The 18119-nt window shown below is 40.2% G+C and overlaps 1 protein-coding gene across 2 annotated transcripts in view; it reads left to right on the forward strand.

The window, feature by feature from the left end:
- The window catches only part of mat2b (methionine adenosyltransferase 2 non-catalytic beta subunit methionine), a 60995-nt gene that overhangs the window by 17131 nt on the left and 25745 nt on the right, over positions 1-18119 (forward strand). For both annotated transcript variants that reach the window (XM_066716413.1, XM_066716412.1), the window contains exon 2: positions 10975-11169. In XM_066716413.1, the coding sequence (XP_066572510.1) occupies positions 10975-11169 (195 nt within the window). The remainder of the gene's footprint in view (positions 1-10974; positions 11170-18119) is intronic.

The following is an 18119-nucleotide window of genomic DNA, read 5'->3' on the forward strand; positions in this document are numbered from 1 at the left end:
AAACACAGAGGTCATACAAGGCATGCAATTTGTTGCTTTAACAAAAAAAAATAAGTTTAATTTGAAGAGGAAAACATGTATGCCCTAAAATCAACTGACACTTTGACCCACCTGCTTATAAATTCCTATACTTTGTCTGATCAAGGATCCGCAAACTAGCCATCAAGTACTGTTTCCATTTTTAATTCGGGAAAAGGGTCCTGAACATGTGACCAAATGAACAGGACTGCCTGTTAATTTAGAGCCATAGCTGTTAACAGACACCAGCTTGTCCACAGAGGAAAGATCCAAAGCTACAGGCTTTGGCTAAATCTGATGAGTACCATCAGCTAAATTAGAGGTAAAGTGTCCTGTCAGGTAGTATGAGGGGAAAAATTTACAATGTAAGACAACAAAGGAAATCATGTCTCAAGAGATCTGATGACATTTGTTCATAATTGCTTTCCATTGAAGGGACAATCTTAAAACTATCAGGTGATGCATAACATTGACCCTGTTAATAGCAATTAACTTGTCATTGTGCAATGAAAAGCCTTTGTCCTCAAAAACTTTAAAAATGTGCTTTAAATGTATTACTGGAAGAAAATTGAACAAACACGATTCTCTGAAATATATCTTCTAGTTTAATAATGCAATGTTTCTCTTAAGATAAAAAGGACGGTACAGGTGAGAGGCAGCCATCTTGTTGTGTTGTAATTTCAGACAGTCTTACCATTCCTGATTTTGTCTTAATTGAAATTAATCTTGTCTGTAGTTTGCCTTAATTTGAGTCAATTCGGTACAGCTGCTCAGTTGGTGAAAGTAAATAGGTTGAAGGAATGGTGATTTTAGTCGAAGACTTTCAGGATTTCAGTTAAGTGAGTTGTGCCAAGTGGATCCAGCCAGTTAGGTGTGAATTGGGGGCAGGTTGACAAAAGGCTAAGTCAAGCTGCTCTTGAGAGAGCTGCGCTGTTTCTCAGTGACAAAACAAGTCAAGCAGTTGACCAGGGGACAGAAACCAAGAGCCCAAAACTTGAAAAATTTAGAAGCATGTGGCCACTACAGTGCCATGTTTGCAGAATGATTGCCTTTCTGGATGAACTCATCCAAGTAGATTTCATGTGTGAACATTGTCAGCATTGTGGAAATTCTAGAGATCAAAGTCTGTGATCTTGAGGCTCAGCTTGCTGAACTGTGCTGTATTGGTGATATGGAAGAATTGGTAAATCCACCCATGAGAGAGATGGTGTGCACACCAAAACCTAGGAGAGTTGAGACCTTAGAGCAGGAAAGTGTAGAGAACTGCTGTGTAATGGGTCGTAACCACAGAAAAGGGTATGCACATCCCTTAGAGACATCCCAAGAGCTAAAAATGCCGAACAGGTTACAACTGCTGGACACCGAGTTGGACAGTGACAGCTCAGAGGGTGATGGGAGGGCAGTTGAGCACCACGGTGCCCACTCTCCCCCCAGAACAGGGAGGTAGTTATAGTAGGAGACTCACTTCTTAGAGGCATAGATCACACTGTGTTCTAGTGATAAGGTGACCCACATGGTATCTTGCCTGCCTGGTGCTCAGGTTGCAGATCTCCCTAAACTAGTAGATGGGCCTACTGGCCAATGCTGGGGGAAATCCACTGGCCATGGTCCACATTGGAACCAATGACATAGGCAAAGGTAGGGCAGAGGTTCTGCAAGACAAATTAAAATAATTAGGAAAGAAACTAAATAGCAGAACTTCCACGGTCATTTTCTCCGCAATAATCCCAGAACCATGTGCCAGGCCAGGGAGACCGGCAGAAATTAGAAAGTTCAACATTGTGTTACAGACCACCAATTTCAGATATTCAGAGAGTTGTTGCACTATACAATGTAATCAGGACTGCATGTAGCAAGAATGTGGCTGTTATAATGGGGGATTTCAATTTCCCAAACATAGACTGGGAAAGCCCAGTTGGGACTACAGAAGCAGAAATAGAAATGGTTGAGATGGCAAATGACTGCTTTCTAACTCAATTTGTCAGGGAACGTGCATGCATTTACTTGATCTTTTCAAATGACCAAGAGAGAGTCAGAGGGCCACTAGTTATTTAGTTAGAGAACCAATGACAAACTGTCATCACAATATGGTTAGCTTTGAGGCATACTTTCAAAAAACAAGGACCAAGTCTAAAACAATGGTCTACAATATTAGGAAAGCAAACCTTGAAGGTATGAGGCGGCACTTATAGCGCTTTTCCACAGACAAAGAGCCGGTGCTGGAGCCGGAGCCGGTGCTCGGCCTGGGAATCAGCTGATCTTTTTGGGAACCGGCCCGCTTTTCCACCGGTTTTGGAACTGAACGCTGACGTCACTGGATGTGGGTGTTCCCAAGCACGGAGTAGAAGAGAAACGCACGGCAATAATAATCAGCACCGAGGCGACTGCGTCTTTAAACCCTATTTAACCATCACAATTAAACTCATTAAAGCGTCTACACACAGCACAGATACATTGTAAAAAACAAAACAAAAAAACGCGAGATCACACATGTAGCAGAAATTAAAATACAACTAAATAAAAATAAAAGGCTGTGTTATCTTTGCATATTCATATAGTTTTATTGATGCATTAAGGGATTTACACCGATTTGCTATTTCAGACACTTTTACTGTATTGAATAAAATACAAGTTAGAGTTAACATGCATTCATCACCGCACACAAAGTTCACATTTTCATTAATTTTGTGGCGTATTTTTAGTTTTATTCTTGATTAAAAAAAACAATCAGTATAGGCTATCCTATTGATTATGGATGGGTATTTGGGGGTATTTACGGCGCAGTCGTGGGCAGTTCAATAACCTGTCGGACAATCTAAGGTGATGTTAATGGTTTGATGGGAAATTTTGCTTATTAATGAAGTCTGGGATGATGGTCTCAAATCAGTGTTGCATTGTCCCTGTTGCCAGACACGCAGCAATGCTCCTGTGTGTTGAAAGTCGCCCTGGATAAGAGCGTCTGCTAACAAATAAATAATATTATTATTATTATTATTATTATTATTATTATTATTATTATTATTATTATTAATAATACATTGTCAGAACTGCTGGTGTGAGAGCGCAAAAAGCATCACACAGCTCTTACTGTGTATTTGATCTTCTCTTACTGTACAATATGTATGATGTGTGTAATTCGCCCTGTGCTAAGAAAATGAATTTATTCATAAATTATTAATCATGCGCAAACCAACCCGGGACACATGACTCGTAGAGATGCTGGATTCGGCATAACACCAAACCAGTTAATGACCAGTTAATTAACAAACATTTCTGTCTAATCTATATCGTCACATTAACTCACCATCATCATAATAATATCGCTGTAACACGTCTTTCCTGTCATGGAAGCTACGCTCAGTTGTCTTTCATTGCTGCCATTTGCCAACTCCTAACTAGTTAGTTGACCTGGTGAGACCATATTGTTACTGTAGTGTCTCTCTCTCTGATAGACCGCTGTTCGCTGATTTTGCTCATTTCTAATCAAAACTCTCATCACTGATCGCGTCTCTGCATGGCGGCTGCACTCCAGCAAATAACTTTTGGTGGAGACGTGTTTACCCCGCCCCCCGGCCCCTGACATGACTGGTTCTTAGGTTCCAGACCAGCAAGTTTTTGGTGCCAGAAATAGCCGGCATGGAGCCAGTTCTTTTGCGGTGGAAAAGCAAAAAATGGTTCCAAATTAGGCACCGGCTCCAAACTAGAACCGGCTCCTTGTCGGTGGAAGAAGCGCTATTAGAGTTAGACTGGAGTACTCTGGATACAGATTCAGTTGAAAATGGATGGTTATATTTTAAGAAGTAGTAACTTGAGGCTCAGGAGAAATTTGTACCAAAACTTAGCAAATTGAGGACCAAAAAACATTGGCCAAATCAGTTTAATAGAAGTATGCAAGAAAATGTATGTAATGTTTGTTTAGCGCATACAAAAGGGATAGAGACTAAACAAAATACAAAGAATATGTTGAACTACAAAGATGTTAAAGAAAGGGATCAGGAAATCAAAGAGGGAAATAGAAAAAAACATAGCTCTTGGAGCTAAAACTAATGCAAAGAGCTTTTTTCAGTACTACAACAGCAAGAGGTCAATAAAGCAGGAAGTGAACAGATAAAGGGCAAAAATTGAAGTATCTTAGAAAATTAACAAGATGTAGCAAATGTTCTAAATGAGTATTTCACAGAGGTTTTTACAAAAGAAAAAACGGATAACATACCACAGGTTGACAGCAGTCTAGTCAAACCCTAAGAGAGATCAGGATAGATGAGGAGGAGGTACTAAAGTTACTAGCAGAATGAAAAACAAACAAATCACCTGGGCCAGATGGTATATTTCCAACAGTACTGAAAGAAATTGTGAAATGATATTATTTATAGGCCACTAACTAAACTATTCTAAATGACACTTAGAACAGGGGATGTGCTAAATGATTGGAAAACTGTTGTGTGACAGTGTGAATGTCCTACCAATCCAAAAGAAAGGGGACAAAACTGAGCCAGGAAATTATAGACCAATCAGCATTACTTGTAAAAGTTTGGATCAAATGATTAGACAGGAAATAGAGGAGCATCGTAATGAAAACCATATTCTTGGAGATGGTCAACATGGGTTTAGACGAGGCAGATCATGTTTTACTAATTTATTAGAATATTTTGAGTATTTTGAACTCCAGCTGTAGATTACATGAAAGCATATGATATGATCTACTTAGTTTTTCAAAGAGCTTTTGATAAGGTTCCACACCAAAGACTGATCCTCTAATTGGAAGCTGTAGGCATTCAGGATAATGTAAATAGATGGATTATGAACTGGTTGGTGTATAGGCAACAGAGGGTGTCGATAAGAGGAATTGCTTCTAACTGGAGTGAGGTTGTTAGTGGACTTCCACAGGGATCAGGATTAGGGCCTTTGCTTTTTCTAGTCTATATTAATGATCTGGATTCTGGGATAGTTGGCAAACTTGTCAAATTTGCAGATGATACTAAAATAGGTGGCAACCCCTCTTATTGACACTCTCTTTCCTATACATTAACCATTCATAATCCATATACTTACATTAAACCTGAATACCTATGGTAGGGCTGGGCAATATGACTTAAAAGTAATATCTCAATATTTTTAGAAGTTTGGGCGATGCACGATATACATCTCTATTTCTTGTTTTTATCCAATCAAGCTACAAAATAAGACCAAAGACATTCAAACTACAAGTATTTCGTTAATCATTAAATATGCAAAAACAACAAATACTACATGCAGGCTGTCTTAGTAAATATATGCAGAATGCAACATATTACAGCGCAAGTGGTGTGCGATTACTATTACGTGTGTTATGTTATGGGATAAATATAATATATATATATATATATATATATATATATATATATATATATATATATATATATATATATATATATATATATATATATATATATATTGTGGCAGTGTCAGAGGCAAGGCTGGGGTCAGGGCGGGTCTTTCAGTGGAGGAGACTACAAAAACCCTCCTCCAAGACTCCAAACCCCAGAAGCCAGCAGGGCTCCTGATGGCCATAGCCCCGCCCACCACTTCCCTTATAAAAGGAAGAAGGAAGCGAACCAGTGTGTGCATGCTTGGCTGGGGGTAGCAAGGTGCACAGGAGGGCGAGAAGACGACGGAGAGAGGCGAGAGCGAGAGTGAGAGCGAGAGTGAGAGCGAGAGCGAGAGCGAGAGTGGAAGAGCAGGAGAAAGAAGGGATAAGTTCACAGTTGACAGATTCACTGGCTTACGATCCTTTTTCTTGACCTGGACCATTCTGCCTCTTAAACCCCGGACTGTCTGACAACCTCCCATTGGTAACGAACTTTGATTACGGACTGTGACTACGAACCTGCCTTGCCCCTGTCGTGCTTCTGTTTGCCCGGTGTTCAGCTCCATTATTGCTATTGTTTGTTTTGTAGTTAGGGATTGTTTACGTTTAGTTAGTGCTCGGACAGAGCTAGGTTTTGTTTTGCTTTTTGACACTGTGCCTGCCCTTTAGGGAAACAATAAACCAACAGCAAGCCTGTTTTGTACCCTTTGCCTGCCTTCCTACTGTGTGTTTCAATACCAGACCCCGCCTACATACAGCCCTTTCTTGTGACGGGCCCCCCAACCCGTTATATATATATACACTCACCTAAAGGATTATTAGGAACACCTGTTCAATTTCTCATTAATGCAATTCTCTAACCAACCAATCACATGGCAGTTGCTTCAATGCATTTAGGGGTGTGGTCCTGGTCAAGACAATCTCCTGAACTCCAAACTGAATGTCTGAATGGGAAAGAAAGGTGATTTAAGCAATTTTGAGCGTAGCATGGTTGTTGGTGCAGACGGGCCGGTCTGAGTATTTCACAAATCTGCTCAGTTACTGGGATTTTCACGCACAACCATTTCTAGGGTTTACAAAGAATGGTGTGAAAGGGGAAAAACATCCAGTATGCTGCAGTCCTGTGGGCGAAAATACCTTGTTGATGCTAGAGGTCAGAGGAGAATGGGCCGACTGATTCAAGCTGTTAGAAGAGCAACTTTGACTGAAATAACCACTCGTTACAACCGAGGTATGCAGCAAAGCATTTGTGAAGCCACAACACGTACAAAATGTTGCCTGGTCTGATGAGTCTCGATTTCTGTTGAGACATTCAGATGGTAGAGTCAGAATTTGGCGTAAACAGAATGAGAACATGGATCCATCATGCCTTGTTACCACTGTGCAGGCTGGTGGTGGTGGTGTAATGGTGTGGGGGATGTTTTCTTGGCACACTTTAGGCCCCTTAGTGCCAATTGGGCATCGTTTAAATGCCACGGCCTACCTGAGCATTGTTTCTGACCATGTCCATCCCTTTATGACCACCATGTACCCATCCTCTGATGGCTACTTCCAGCAGGATAATGCACCATGTCACAAGGTCGAATCATTTCAAATTGGTTTCTTGAACATGACAATGAGTTCACTGTACTAAACTGGCCCCCACAGTCACCAGATCTCAACCCAATAGAGCATCTTTGGGATGTGGTGGAACGGGAGCTTCGTGCCCTGGATGTGCATCCCACAAATCTCCATCAACTGCAAGATGCTATCCTATCAATATGGGCCAACATTTCTAAAGAATGCTTTCAGCACCTTGTTGAATCAATGCCACGTAGAATTAAGGCAGTTCTGAAGGCGAAAGGGGGTCAAACACACTATTAGTATGGTGTTCCTAATAATCCTTTAGGTGAGTGTATGTGTGTGTGTGTATATATATATGACATACATATACACATGATTTACTGTCACATAACAACAATAACACAAGTAATAGTAATCCCGCAAGATATGCGCTGTAAAATGCTATAGATTCAGGCAGATTTACCACATCCAGGTTTATAGTGGCACATTTAACATCTGCTAGACAGGGACATTTCTCCTCTGACTGTCTCGTCTCGATTCTACTTTTCGGTACAGCACGTGTTAATGCAAAATAGTTAATAATAATAATAAAAGCTGTAGTACCACTTCACCATCTAATGAAACTTTCTGTTTGCATTGCTTTGCAATTTATTAAAATGCAAACAAACAATTATTCTTTAATTTTTATACAAATTATATCCGTCTAAACTAGCAGGGGCGGGGGGAGCGATCACGTATTGTCGGGGGTGCCTGCAGATCGAGTTTAGCCCGGCAACAAGAGCGGAGCAGAACGTGTGCGCATGCGCATTAAAGTTACTTTTGTCTATTTTGGTTATTCTGTGTCGGTTCACTCTCCTCTATGTCCGTTTGTGTTTCTGATGCACATCTCTTGCCGCATCCGACACGTGTGGAAGAACCGGGAAGAATGCAAAGCGTCCTAATGACGAAAAATATTACCGTAAAGAGTGGGATTTGTGACGCCACAATATAAATGATAGAGCATAATATGAAACGATAGACGTTTTTCTATCGTCATATGATATATATCGTCATATCATATCTACCTACGGTTTCAAAATTGTCCCACTACAGTATGCATTTTTGATATCAAGAATACAATTTCTGATATCAAAAATATCAGATCATTCTTGATATCAAAAATGCATACTAAATAGCATCCGGTTCTATTTTTGATTTCAAAAATGCATACTAATTAACATTCGTTGACGTGTAACTTAATCCTTTACACCCGCCCCATTATTTTCAGATCATTATAAATACATGTATCAAATACGTTTTATCAAAATATAAATAATAAAATATAGAAACTAGATACCAGCCTGAGCTACAGGCTTGTGAAATTGGCCATTTCTCATAGTGTACAGGACTAATTTGCATCTGCTCGAGTTTTTGTTTGTACTCTGTCAGCCGATTAGCCCTTTATAATACGAAAGGCCACAACTTGTTCTTTAATTTGATATATGATAAATGCATATGGTACAAACTATCAAAGGATAAACACAAATAAACAGGAAAAATGCAAGTAGAGAATGGCAATACCGCTGAGGTTGTTCAACAGTGAACAGGGCAATGTCAGACATTAACAATGAGAGGATGCCAGTCTGAGAGCTGAGTTATTCACATCTACTGGGGGACTTTTCCGAAGAAGGGGAGTAACCATAACACGGAAAGCAGCCGAAACCAGATGCTAATTAGTATGCATTTTTGATATCAAAAATAGAACCGGAAGCTATTTAGTATGTATTTCTGATATCCAAAATACAATTGATATCAACAATTGGCAGTTAATTCTTGATATCAGCAATTGTATTCTTTAACCAAAATGCATAATAATTAACATCCGGTTAAGGATTAAATGTCACAACAGCATACCATGAATTGCTGATATCAGCAATTGTATTCTTGATATCAGCAATCGTGGATTAAATGTCACAACAGCTTGCCATAGTGCACTGGGGTTTGGTGCTGACAATGGTGTATGTAATAGAAAAGCCTGCTGCACTCTACTATCATTTTTCCTTCGCCCCTGTCCTTCTCTTCCCCCACCTGGATGGAAAAATGTCTCTATTTCATGCCCCTCTTTATTACAGTTTTGGCACACAGGTTTGTTATTCTGTTTGGTGCTCTGTTTTTTCCTGTGTCCTTTTTTCTGACATCTGAAACACATTTCTACTAATCCCTCTTCTTTGTCCCACTTTACTGCTGCAATTGTATCTGCCTTCTGCTCACTCTGCATCGATTCCAGGGATCCTGCCCAAGTTACAATAGTGTCATATGCATCTCCTGGATTAACACAAAACAATTATGCCTCTTGTATATGTGGACCGAATCCCCCTTTTCAGCAATTGTCCTGCCCTTTGTTGTCGCTGTTGCTCCCTGCGCTCTTTCACAAGCTCTGCAGGCCCTCTATAATAATTTACACCCCCTACAGCCTACGGTGGCTCTTCCTCTTCTGACTCAGAACTTTCAATTACAGGTTCTTCATCTGAATCCCAATCAATATCATCATCATCATCATCATATAAACCTGCACACTTTCAGGCTTCCCATCTGTCTCATCTGTCCAGTTTATTCTATTGCTGACTTTTACTTTACACTTCTTTATACCAGCAACTCTGCATACAACTCTAGTTGTCTTTTTAGCCTGTCTTAACTCTTTTCTCAACTTCATATTTTCTTCTTTTAACTCTTTTACCTCTGCCTGACTTTCTATTATCCCTTCCCTCTCTGTTCATACTTTTTTTTTTCTTCTATCAGGTTCCTTGTCTTTTGTGATGCATTACACACAATCACTACCCCTATAGCTTTCTTGTCTGTCTTCTGTTCCTTCCACCACTGGATGTGTTGGTCTGGCAACCACTCTGGGTCCCAGCCCTTTTTAATGTCTTTCATTGTCTTTTCATATTTCTCTAACAGGTACACTGTTATGTCACCCATTCTAATTTAGCGATGTTATGAATCATGTTATAATTTTCACTAACCTTCTTTCTATTTACTTATATAACAAATGCTCAATTCCAGTTTACCCCCTGAATTTACAATTGATTTAAAACAAATAAACTATGCAACTTGTAGGATATTTTTTTTTTTTTCCACAAAAAACGATGCCCAATTTCCATTTGTGTCCCCGGGTGCATGTGTCCCTGCTGATCTGGAAAAGCTCCTCTGGTTTGATTTGGTTGATGCCCTTCATGATTTTGAAGACTTGGATCAAGTCCCCACGTAGTCTCCTCTGTTCCAGCGTGAAAAGGTTCAGTTCCCTCAGTCTCTCGGTAGTACTTTCCCTTCAGACCTGGAATATGTCTGGTTGCTCTCCTCTGAACTGCCTCTAGAGCAGCAATATCCTTCTTGAAGTGTGGTGCCCAGAACTGTACACAGTATTCCAGATGAGGTCTAACTAGTGCATTGTACAGTCTTAACATTACTTCCCTTGTTTTAAATTCTACACTTTTGACAATATACCCTAGCATTCTGTTTGCCTTTTTTATTGTTTAATTTACCCCATGCATACTGATAGTTGTTGATCAGGTATTCAAAAGACTGTAGCTGTAGGCCTATATATTCAAGAAACAGTGAGCCTTAAGGCAGAGGCAGAGTGAATTTACTTTGGTAGATTTCTGTAGCATTCTTGCATGAAAACTAATAATTAAAGTAGTTCCCAGGGGTAAATACAAACAAATGATTGCTTCATAGACAAAAATGAAACAATTAATACTATAACCGCAAGAAACAATAATATAGAAATAATATATAGAAAATAATAAAAGTACATTTTCCCACTACACAGTTTAAAAAACAGCCATATGGTTCAATTATGAGCTCTCAATTATGTAACTGAACCAATTATTTGCCCAGCTGAACCAATTAAGCATTTTTTCCAGGTAGCAAGCAGGTGGGCATGTCAAGTAAAGAGACCAAGAAACCCTGCAGTACCAGGGTCACCCATTACTGGTTTAAATTCTCATAGTTAAAAGCGCAATCCAGATGCTTCACTCAATTAAAATGTTGTGTCCTATTTCGAACAGGAACCAATCGATGCCCCTTTCAGGCGGGTGCTGGTGACTGGCGCTACAGGGCTGCTGGGCAGGGCGGTGTACAAAGAATTCCGGAATCATGACTGGTACACAGTGGGCAGCGGGTTCAGTCGTGCCCGCCCACGCTTCGAGAAGTGCGACTTGCTGGATGCCAGCGCAGTGAAACAGATGATCCAGGATTTCCAGGTGAGAGTGTACCATGAACACCAGTCTTGGTTTCTGTCCCCTTTAGCGAAGCAGGATACTGCATGTTTCCAGTACTGTCAGAAACCCCATTCACATTGAAACAATTGCCGGCAATGTCTGTGCAAATGGGTTGTTGCCAGCAAATCGTTGCCGGCAATTTTCCGGCAATGGTCCTAGTCTAATTGCTGGCAATTTGCCGGCAACGGGTCTGTGTGAATGGAACAGGAAAATGATTGCCTGCAAATTCAGCATCAAGTCCGTTCGTGACGACTGATGTAACCAATCAGAATAGGAGAGCATTTTTTAGTCCACAACACAAAGGTTAAGCCACCTTTGACCAAGAACTTGTGACCGTAACTAGAAACGTCGTTAGAAATCGCAATGGTTGAAAATATAGTCGCAGCAATTCTGAGTGTTATTGATGAACCAACAGGTTGGCGTATGTAATGCTAACTATTGTCACACATATGCCAGATGTTATATACCAATAAATCATGCAAAATACATTCTCTCTCTATACAGGCAAACGTGTTACCCCCTCACACTGGGTTCGTTTCAAACGAAATCGGTTCAGTTCGTTTGCTTTGAAACAATGTATCAGTGTGCTTGCTGTTCACACTTGCTTTGTGTATAAATGTGCTCAGTTCGTAACTTGGGTTTGTTTTCGTGATTCACTTCCGTGTTTTCTCAGGACTCATATCATATTGCAATAATCAAATGAGCTTGGTTCTTTTTGTATTAATAAAACACAGGATATTTACATTTTACATGATTAGTGCATAAAAGAAATGGCAGCATAACGTGTACAATAACAAATACATATGATGGCAATAAAGTAACTACATGCAGTAGTCTAACACATTTGACAGTCTACATCTGATACAACCAAATAATACATTGGCGCGTTCAGGTTGTGCAGGATGTGCGCAGATCTGACCAGCAAAGCAATTAATTTTCAGAATCTGTGATGATTGTCTGTATCATGAAATCATCCAATATTTAAACATACTGTATGCAGTTATTGAACACAACAATATGCTGCTATACTTACAGTGAGGGAAAAAAGTATTTGATCCCCTGCTGATTTTGTACGTTTGCCCACTGACAAAGAAATGATCAATCTATAATTTTAATGGTAGGTGTATTTTAACAGTGAGAGACAGAATAACAAAAACAAAAATCCAGAAAATTGCATTTCAAAAAAGTTATACATTGATTTGCATGTTAATGAGGGAAATAAGGATTTGATCCCCTATCAATCAGCAAGATTTCTGGCTCCCAGGTGTCTTTTATACAGGTAACGAGCTGAGATTAGGAGCACTCTCTTAAAGGGATTCCTACTAATCTCGGCTCGTTACCTATATAAAAGACACCTGTCCACAGAAGCAATCAATCAATCAGATTCCAAACTCTCCACCATGGCCAAGACCAAAGAGCTGTCCAAGGATGTCAGGGACAAGATTGTAGACCTACACAAGGCTGGAATGGGCTACAAGACCAACGCCAAGCAGCTTGGTGAGAAGGTGACAACAGTTGGTGCGATTATTCGCAAATGAAAGAAACACAAAATAACTGTCAGTCTCCCTTGGTCTGGGGCGCCATGCAAGATCTCACCTCATGGAGTTTCAATGATCATAAGAACGGTGAGGAGTCGGCCCAGAACTACACGGGAGGATCTTGTTAATGATCTCAAGGCAGCTGGGACCATAGTCACCAAGAAAACAATTGGTAACACACTACTCCGTGAAGGACTGAAATCCTGCAGCGCCCGCAAGGTCCCCCTGCTCAAGAAAGCACATGTACAAGCCCGTCTGAAGTTTGCTAATGAACATCTGAATGATTCAGAGGAGAACTGGGTGAAAGTGTTGTGGTCAGATGAGACCAAAATCAAGCTCTTTGGCATCAACTCAACTCACCATGTTTGGAGGAGGAGGAATGCTGCCTATGACCCCAAGAACACCATCCCCACCGTCAAACATGGAAGTGGAAACATTATGCTTTGGGGGTGTTTTTCTGCTAAGGGGATGGGCAACTGCACCGCATCAAAGGGACGATGGATGGGGCCATGTACCGTCAAATCTTGGGTGAGAACCTCCTTCCCTCAGCCAGGGCATTGAAAATGGGTCGTGGATGGTATTCCAGCATGACAATAACCCAAAACACACAGCCAAGGCAACAAAGGAGTGGCTCAAGAAGAAGCACAATAAGGTCCTGGATTGGCCTAGCCATTCTCCAGACCTTAATCAGATAGAAAATCTGTGGAGGGAGCTGAAGGTTCGAGTTGCCAAACGTCAGCCTCAAAACCTTAATGACTTGGAGAGGATCTGCAAAGGAGTGGGACAAAATCCCTCCTGAGATGTGTGCAAACCTGGTGGACAACTACAAGAAACGTCTGACCTCTGTGATTGCCAACAAGGGTTTTGCCACCAAGTACTAAGTCAAAGGGGTCAAATACTTATTTCCGTCATTAACATGCAAATCAATGTATAACTTTTTTTAAATGCAATTTTCTGGATTTTTTTGTTGTTATTCTGTCTCTCACTGTTAAAATACACCTACCATTTTGGCAGTGACGTTATTTCTAGCACCTATACCTTGCTAAATACTGCCGGGTAACACTATTTGGGACAACATTTATAAAATATTTGGGTTATTATTGCAGACATTTATAATAATAATCATCAGACATCTTTATCCAAGCAATGAACATTTAAAAAAGTTAAGCCTAAAATGAAATACAGAGGTCCTACGTACCTGATCTAATAACACGAAGGCAGCGCGTGTTTGCTTCCCATAGCGTGCAGTGACTGAATTTCCATATTTTCATGTTTGGACATTCATAGACACAATGTCCTTTTCACTGATAACACCCAGTGTTTCTTCTTCCCATAAGACACACGTCACCTGTAGCTGCCATTTCCCAAACTACTGTTTCGGTTAACATGTCCATTCTGAGGCATAAACAAACAAGAAAGGTTCATTCATATCGATCATGTAAACGGCAAACCATAATACAATAATATCCACTGTATTGATTACATTAACTTTTCAAAACCAATACATAATGTAAATATTTAAGTTAGAATTTAAACAAAAAAAAGTTTCATATCCAGGCCTACTCAAAATCATTACCATTGTTATGGGGATATTATATAAATGTTAAGTGTAAATGTAAGAAGTACCTCATTTATGAAATAGTTTAATTACTATTATATACGAAACAATACGTCATAATATACTGCAATAAATTAACTCACCTCACGCAGTTGATCTTGAAGCCGTCTCTCGGGTCTGGCGGCGACTCGGGACGCCAGCCTCCTCTCAGGTCACGTCAAGACACATTTGAAGTCATATTCGCCATTACATTATTAACGGTGACATTAAGAAAGGTGATTTAGTCAGTGACAAAAATATACTATCATTATCAAAACGCTAATTAACATCAGCCAAGTGTACAGAACTACAAGATTGTTTAAATGTTCGTGGTTAGTTTTTCACGTGATCTGGGACGGGAAGCTGCGCGCGCAGGTCACTCAGACGCGGCGCCTAAGCTCATACTGCGCATGTGTTTCATACTCACCATGTGTATAATTATGAACCATATATTTAATATAATAAGAATACTAATTCCGCTGTCATTTAAGTTGTTAATATAGACCCCAACCAGAAACATTAAAGTTTAAATATATATTTTACTCTACAGTAAAATAGAATAAGTATTTAGTATTATATTTAACTTTCGGTTTTGGAGAAAAGTCTGCAATCAATTGTTTGGGAGTATTCATCTTTGGAAAGTGCAGAACCACAAGGTATAATTTGCTTTATTCTATTATGCATTTAAAGCATTGTGTAGAAATAACACATTTGTGGCGGTTTACAAAATTGTAATGTTCATTCGAGACTGCAATAATCTGCATACCAGTCTCAAAATAAACTTGAATTAATGGTTATGATCGGTGTTGATTTTACTTATATATGTAAAGGGTGTGAGTAGTTGTAATTGTCTATACTCAAGAATGCATAGTTTTTATCTCCCCAGTAAATACAACTACGAAATCACAGTGATAAGTTATATTTCCCTGTAATTATTATTTTCATCATCATGATGGTTAAATAAATTCAGTGCACATATCCTTTAATGTTCTCATAAAATAAAGCTGTGCTGTTTGCCAGACGTTCACCACACTGTTTTCCAGAAGTTCAATTAAATATTTGCCAGAGGTTCACCAGAATATTTGCCAGAAGTTTGTTAAAAGTGAGCCGGTAGTGGCAAACACTTCTGGTATACTATTTAGCAGCAAACTTAATTTCTGTAAGGGAGACTACCGGTCTGCGTTTGGAAACATACCTGTGCGTTCAAGTCCCAGTGAATACAAAATACATCGCAATAGCTGGCTATCTATGTAGCTTAATATTAATGTTTATTATAATTTTTTCCTCATTTTACAAGGGGGTCCTCGGACACAGTCAACACATTAATGAATGTGTGATACAACATTCCAAATACTAAAACAATACAATACAATACAAATACAATTATAATTAAATCAGTTAACTGGCCCTATTTACAAAGCAGAAGCATGTTGTTTTAAGTAATTGCCTGATGACATGTTTAAAACTAAATAAGGATAGTGCATCAAATTCTGTCTTCAGAGTGTTAGGAACATTTTGAGAAATTCTTGATACTTGATATGCAAAAGACAGGTCTCCCTTGCATGTACACAACCTCGGGACAACAAGGCTATCAGTATCACTAAACCATACATTATGTGTTGCTATTCTTTACCACCAAAGTATACAAACCATTGATAACCTTAACCTGTTGCATTCCTCTTTCCTTTTTGGTCATTGCTAGTTTCGCAGAAGGTTGTTTTGCTTTTGGGTGGGTTAACATACCAGCTGTAGATTTGTTGTAGTTTAATTGCACTGCACATATTATACATTTAACAGTGTTGTAATTTACTTTGTCAAAGTATTTCCATGCAGAACTTAACTGTGAGGAAGCCATTGGTGGGTGGGTGGAGTTTCAGGGCACTTAATAATTAGCATACCGTAGGGTGGAGTTTCAGGGCATTTGTTGATGTTGAATTTGACCAGCCTCATGGCTGGATGGGTCTGTTTACATTTTGAGGTGAAGCCCTCATGGCTCCTTTGGAGCTGAATGTGCGGAGAGATATCTGTAGAAGCGGTGGGGGCTGTGTGTAGTTTATGAGTAACAAGTAGCTTTCTCCAAACATGCTGTATTAGGATCGTCCAAAGACCCCAGATCTCAACTGACCAAGTATAAAATGAATGTACATGTACTGTGCAAAAGTTTTAGGCAGGTGTGAGAAAATGCTGTAAAGTAAGAATGCTTTCAAAAATAGACATTATATTTATCAATTAACTAAATGCAAAGTGAGTGAACAAAAAATCAAAATCAAATCAATATTGTCATGGCTACCATCTAGCACTTCCACTTTCCTCCACTAGATGTTGCCATCACCCTTCCTTCCCAGTCACCTGTCCCAGCTCCCTTCATTCAATCATTCAATCACATTCCTGAAACCCATGCACTTCCACAATCACCCTCTGCTCCCATTCGCCCTGCACCTCTCAACCTGGTTTTCTGTTACACTTATAAACCCCTCACTGTCTCATACATTGCAAAGTTTTGTCAGCTGTCTATAATTCCAAGCATTCTCCCCGTGCCTCGTTTAGCCTTGTCTCAGCCTTGCTTCCTTGACCTCCTGCTTGACTTCCCGACTACGACCTTGCTCTTCGTGATTGCCCGTTTGCCCGATTGCCTGACCCTTGCCTGTGACCACGTCTTTGCCTTGCCCTTAATTGCCCTGTTCTGCCGGTACCCGACCCACGTCTGTCTGACCATCTCTACCATGCACCGCAACCGGGTCCCCTGTTCCCGTGCCCCGCGGTACGTTACAAATATTTGGTGTGACCACCCTTTGCCTTCAAAACAGCATCAATTCTTCTAGGTACACTTGCACAAAGTCAGGGATTTTGTAGGCAAATAGTCAGGTGTATGATGAAACAATTATACCAAACAGGAGCTAGTGATCATCAATTCAATATGTAGGTTAAAACGCAATCATTAACTGAAACAGAAACAGCTGTGTAGGAGGAATAAAACTGGGTGAGGAACAGCCAAACTCAGCCAACAAGGTGAGGTTGCTGAAGACAGTTTACTGTCAAAAGTCATACACCATGGCAAGACTGAGCACAGCAACAAGACACAAGGTAGTTATACTGCATCAGCAAGGTCTCTCCCAGGCAGAAATGTCAAGGCAGACAGGGGTTTCCAGATGTGCTGTCCAAGCTCTTTTGAAGAAGTACAAAGAAACAGGCAACGCTGAGGACCATGAAAGACACATCATGCTTACTTCCCTTCGCAATCAGATGTCCAGCAGTGCCATCAGCTCAGAATTGGCAGAAAACCGTGGGACCCTGGTGGGTCTACAGTGGGATCTACTGTCCAGAGAAGTCTGGTCAGAAGTGGCCTTCATGAAGACTTGCAGCCAAAAAGCCATACCTCCGACGTGGCAACAAGGCCAAGCGACTCAACTATGCACGAAAACACAGGAACTGGTGTGCAGAAAAATTGTAGCAGGTTCTCTGGACTGATGGGTCAAAATTTGAAATAGCTGGCTGTAGCAGAAGGCTGTTTGCTGAAGGGCTGGATAGCGGTACACGAATGAGTGTCTGCAGGCAACATTAAAGCATGATGGAGATTCCTTGCAAGTTTGGGGCTGCATTTCTGCAAATGGAGTTGAGAGATTTGGTCAGAATAAATGGTCTCCTCAAGGCTGAGAAGTACAGGCAGATCCTTATCCATCATGCAAAACCATCAGGGAGTCATCTGATTGGCCCCAAATTTATTCTGCAGCATTGGACAACGACCCCAAACATACAGCAGAAGTCATTAAGAACTATCTTCAGCATAAAGAAGAACA

The sequence above is a fragment of the Amia ocellicauda genome, chromosome 11 (assembly GCF_036373705.1).
Source record: "Amia ocellicauda isolate fAmiCal2 chromosome 11, fAmiCal2.hap1, whole genome shotgun sequence".
NCBI classification, from domain to species: Eukaryota; Metazoa; Chordata; class Actinopteri; order Amiiformes; family Amiidae; genus Amia; species Amia ocellicauda.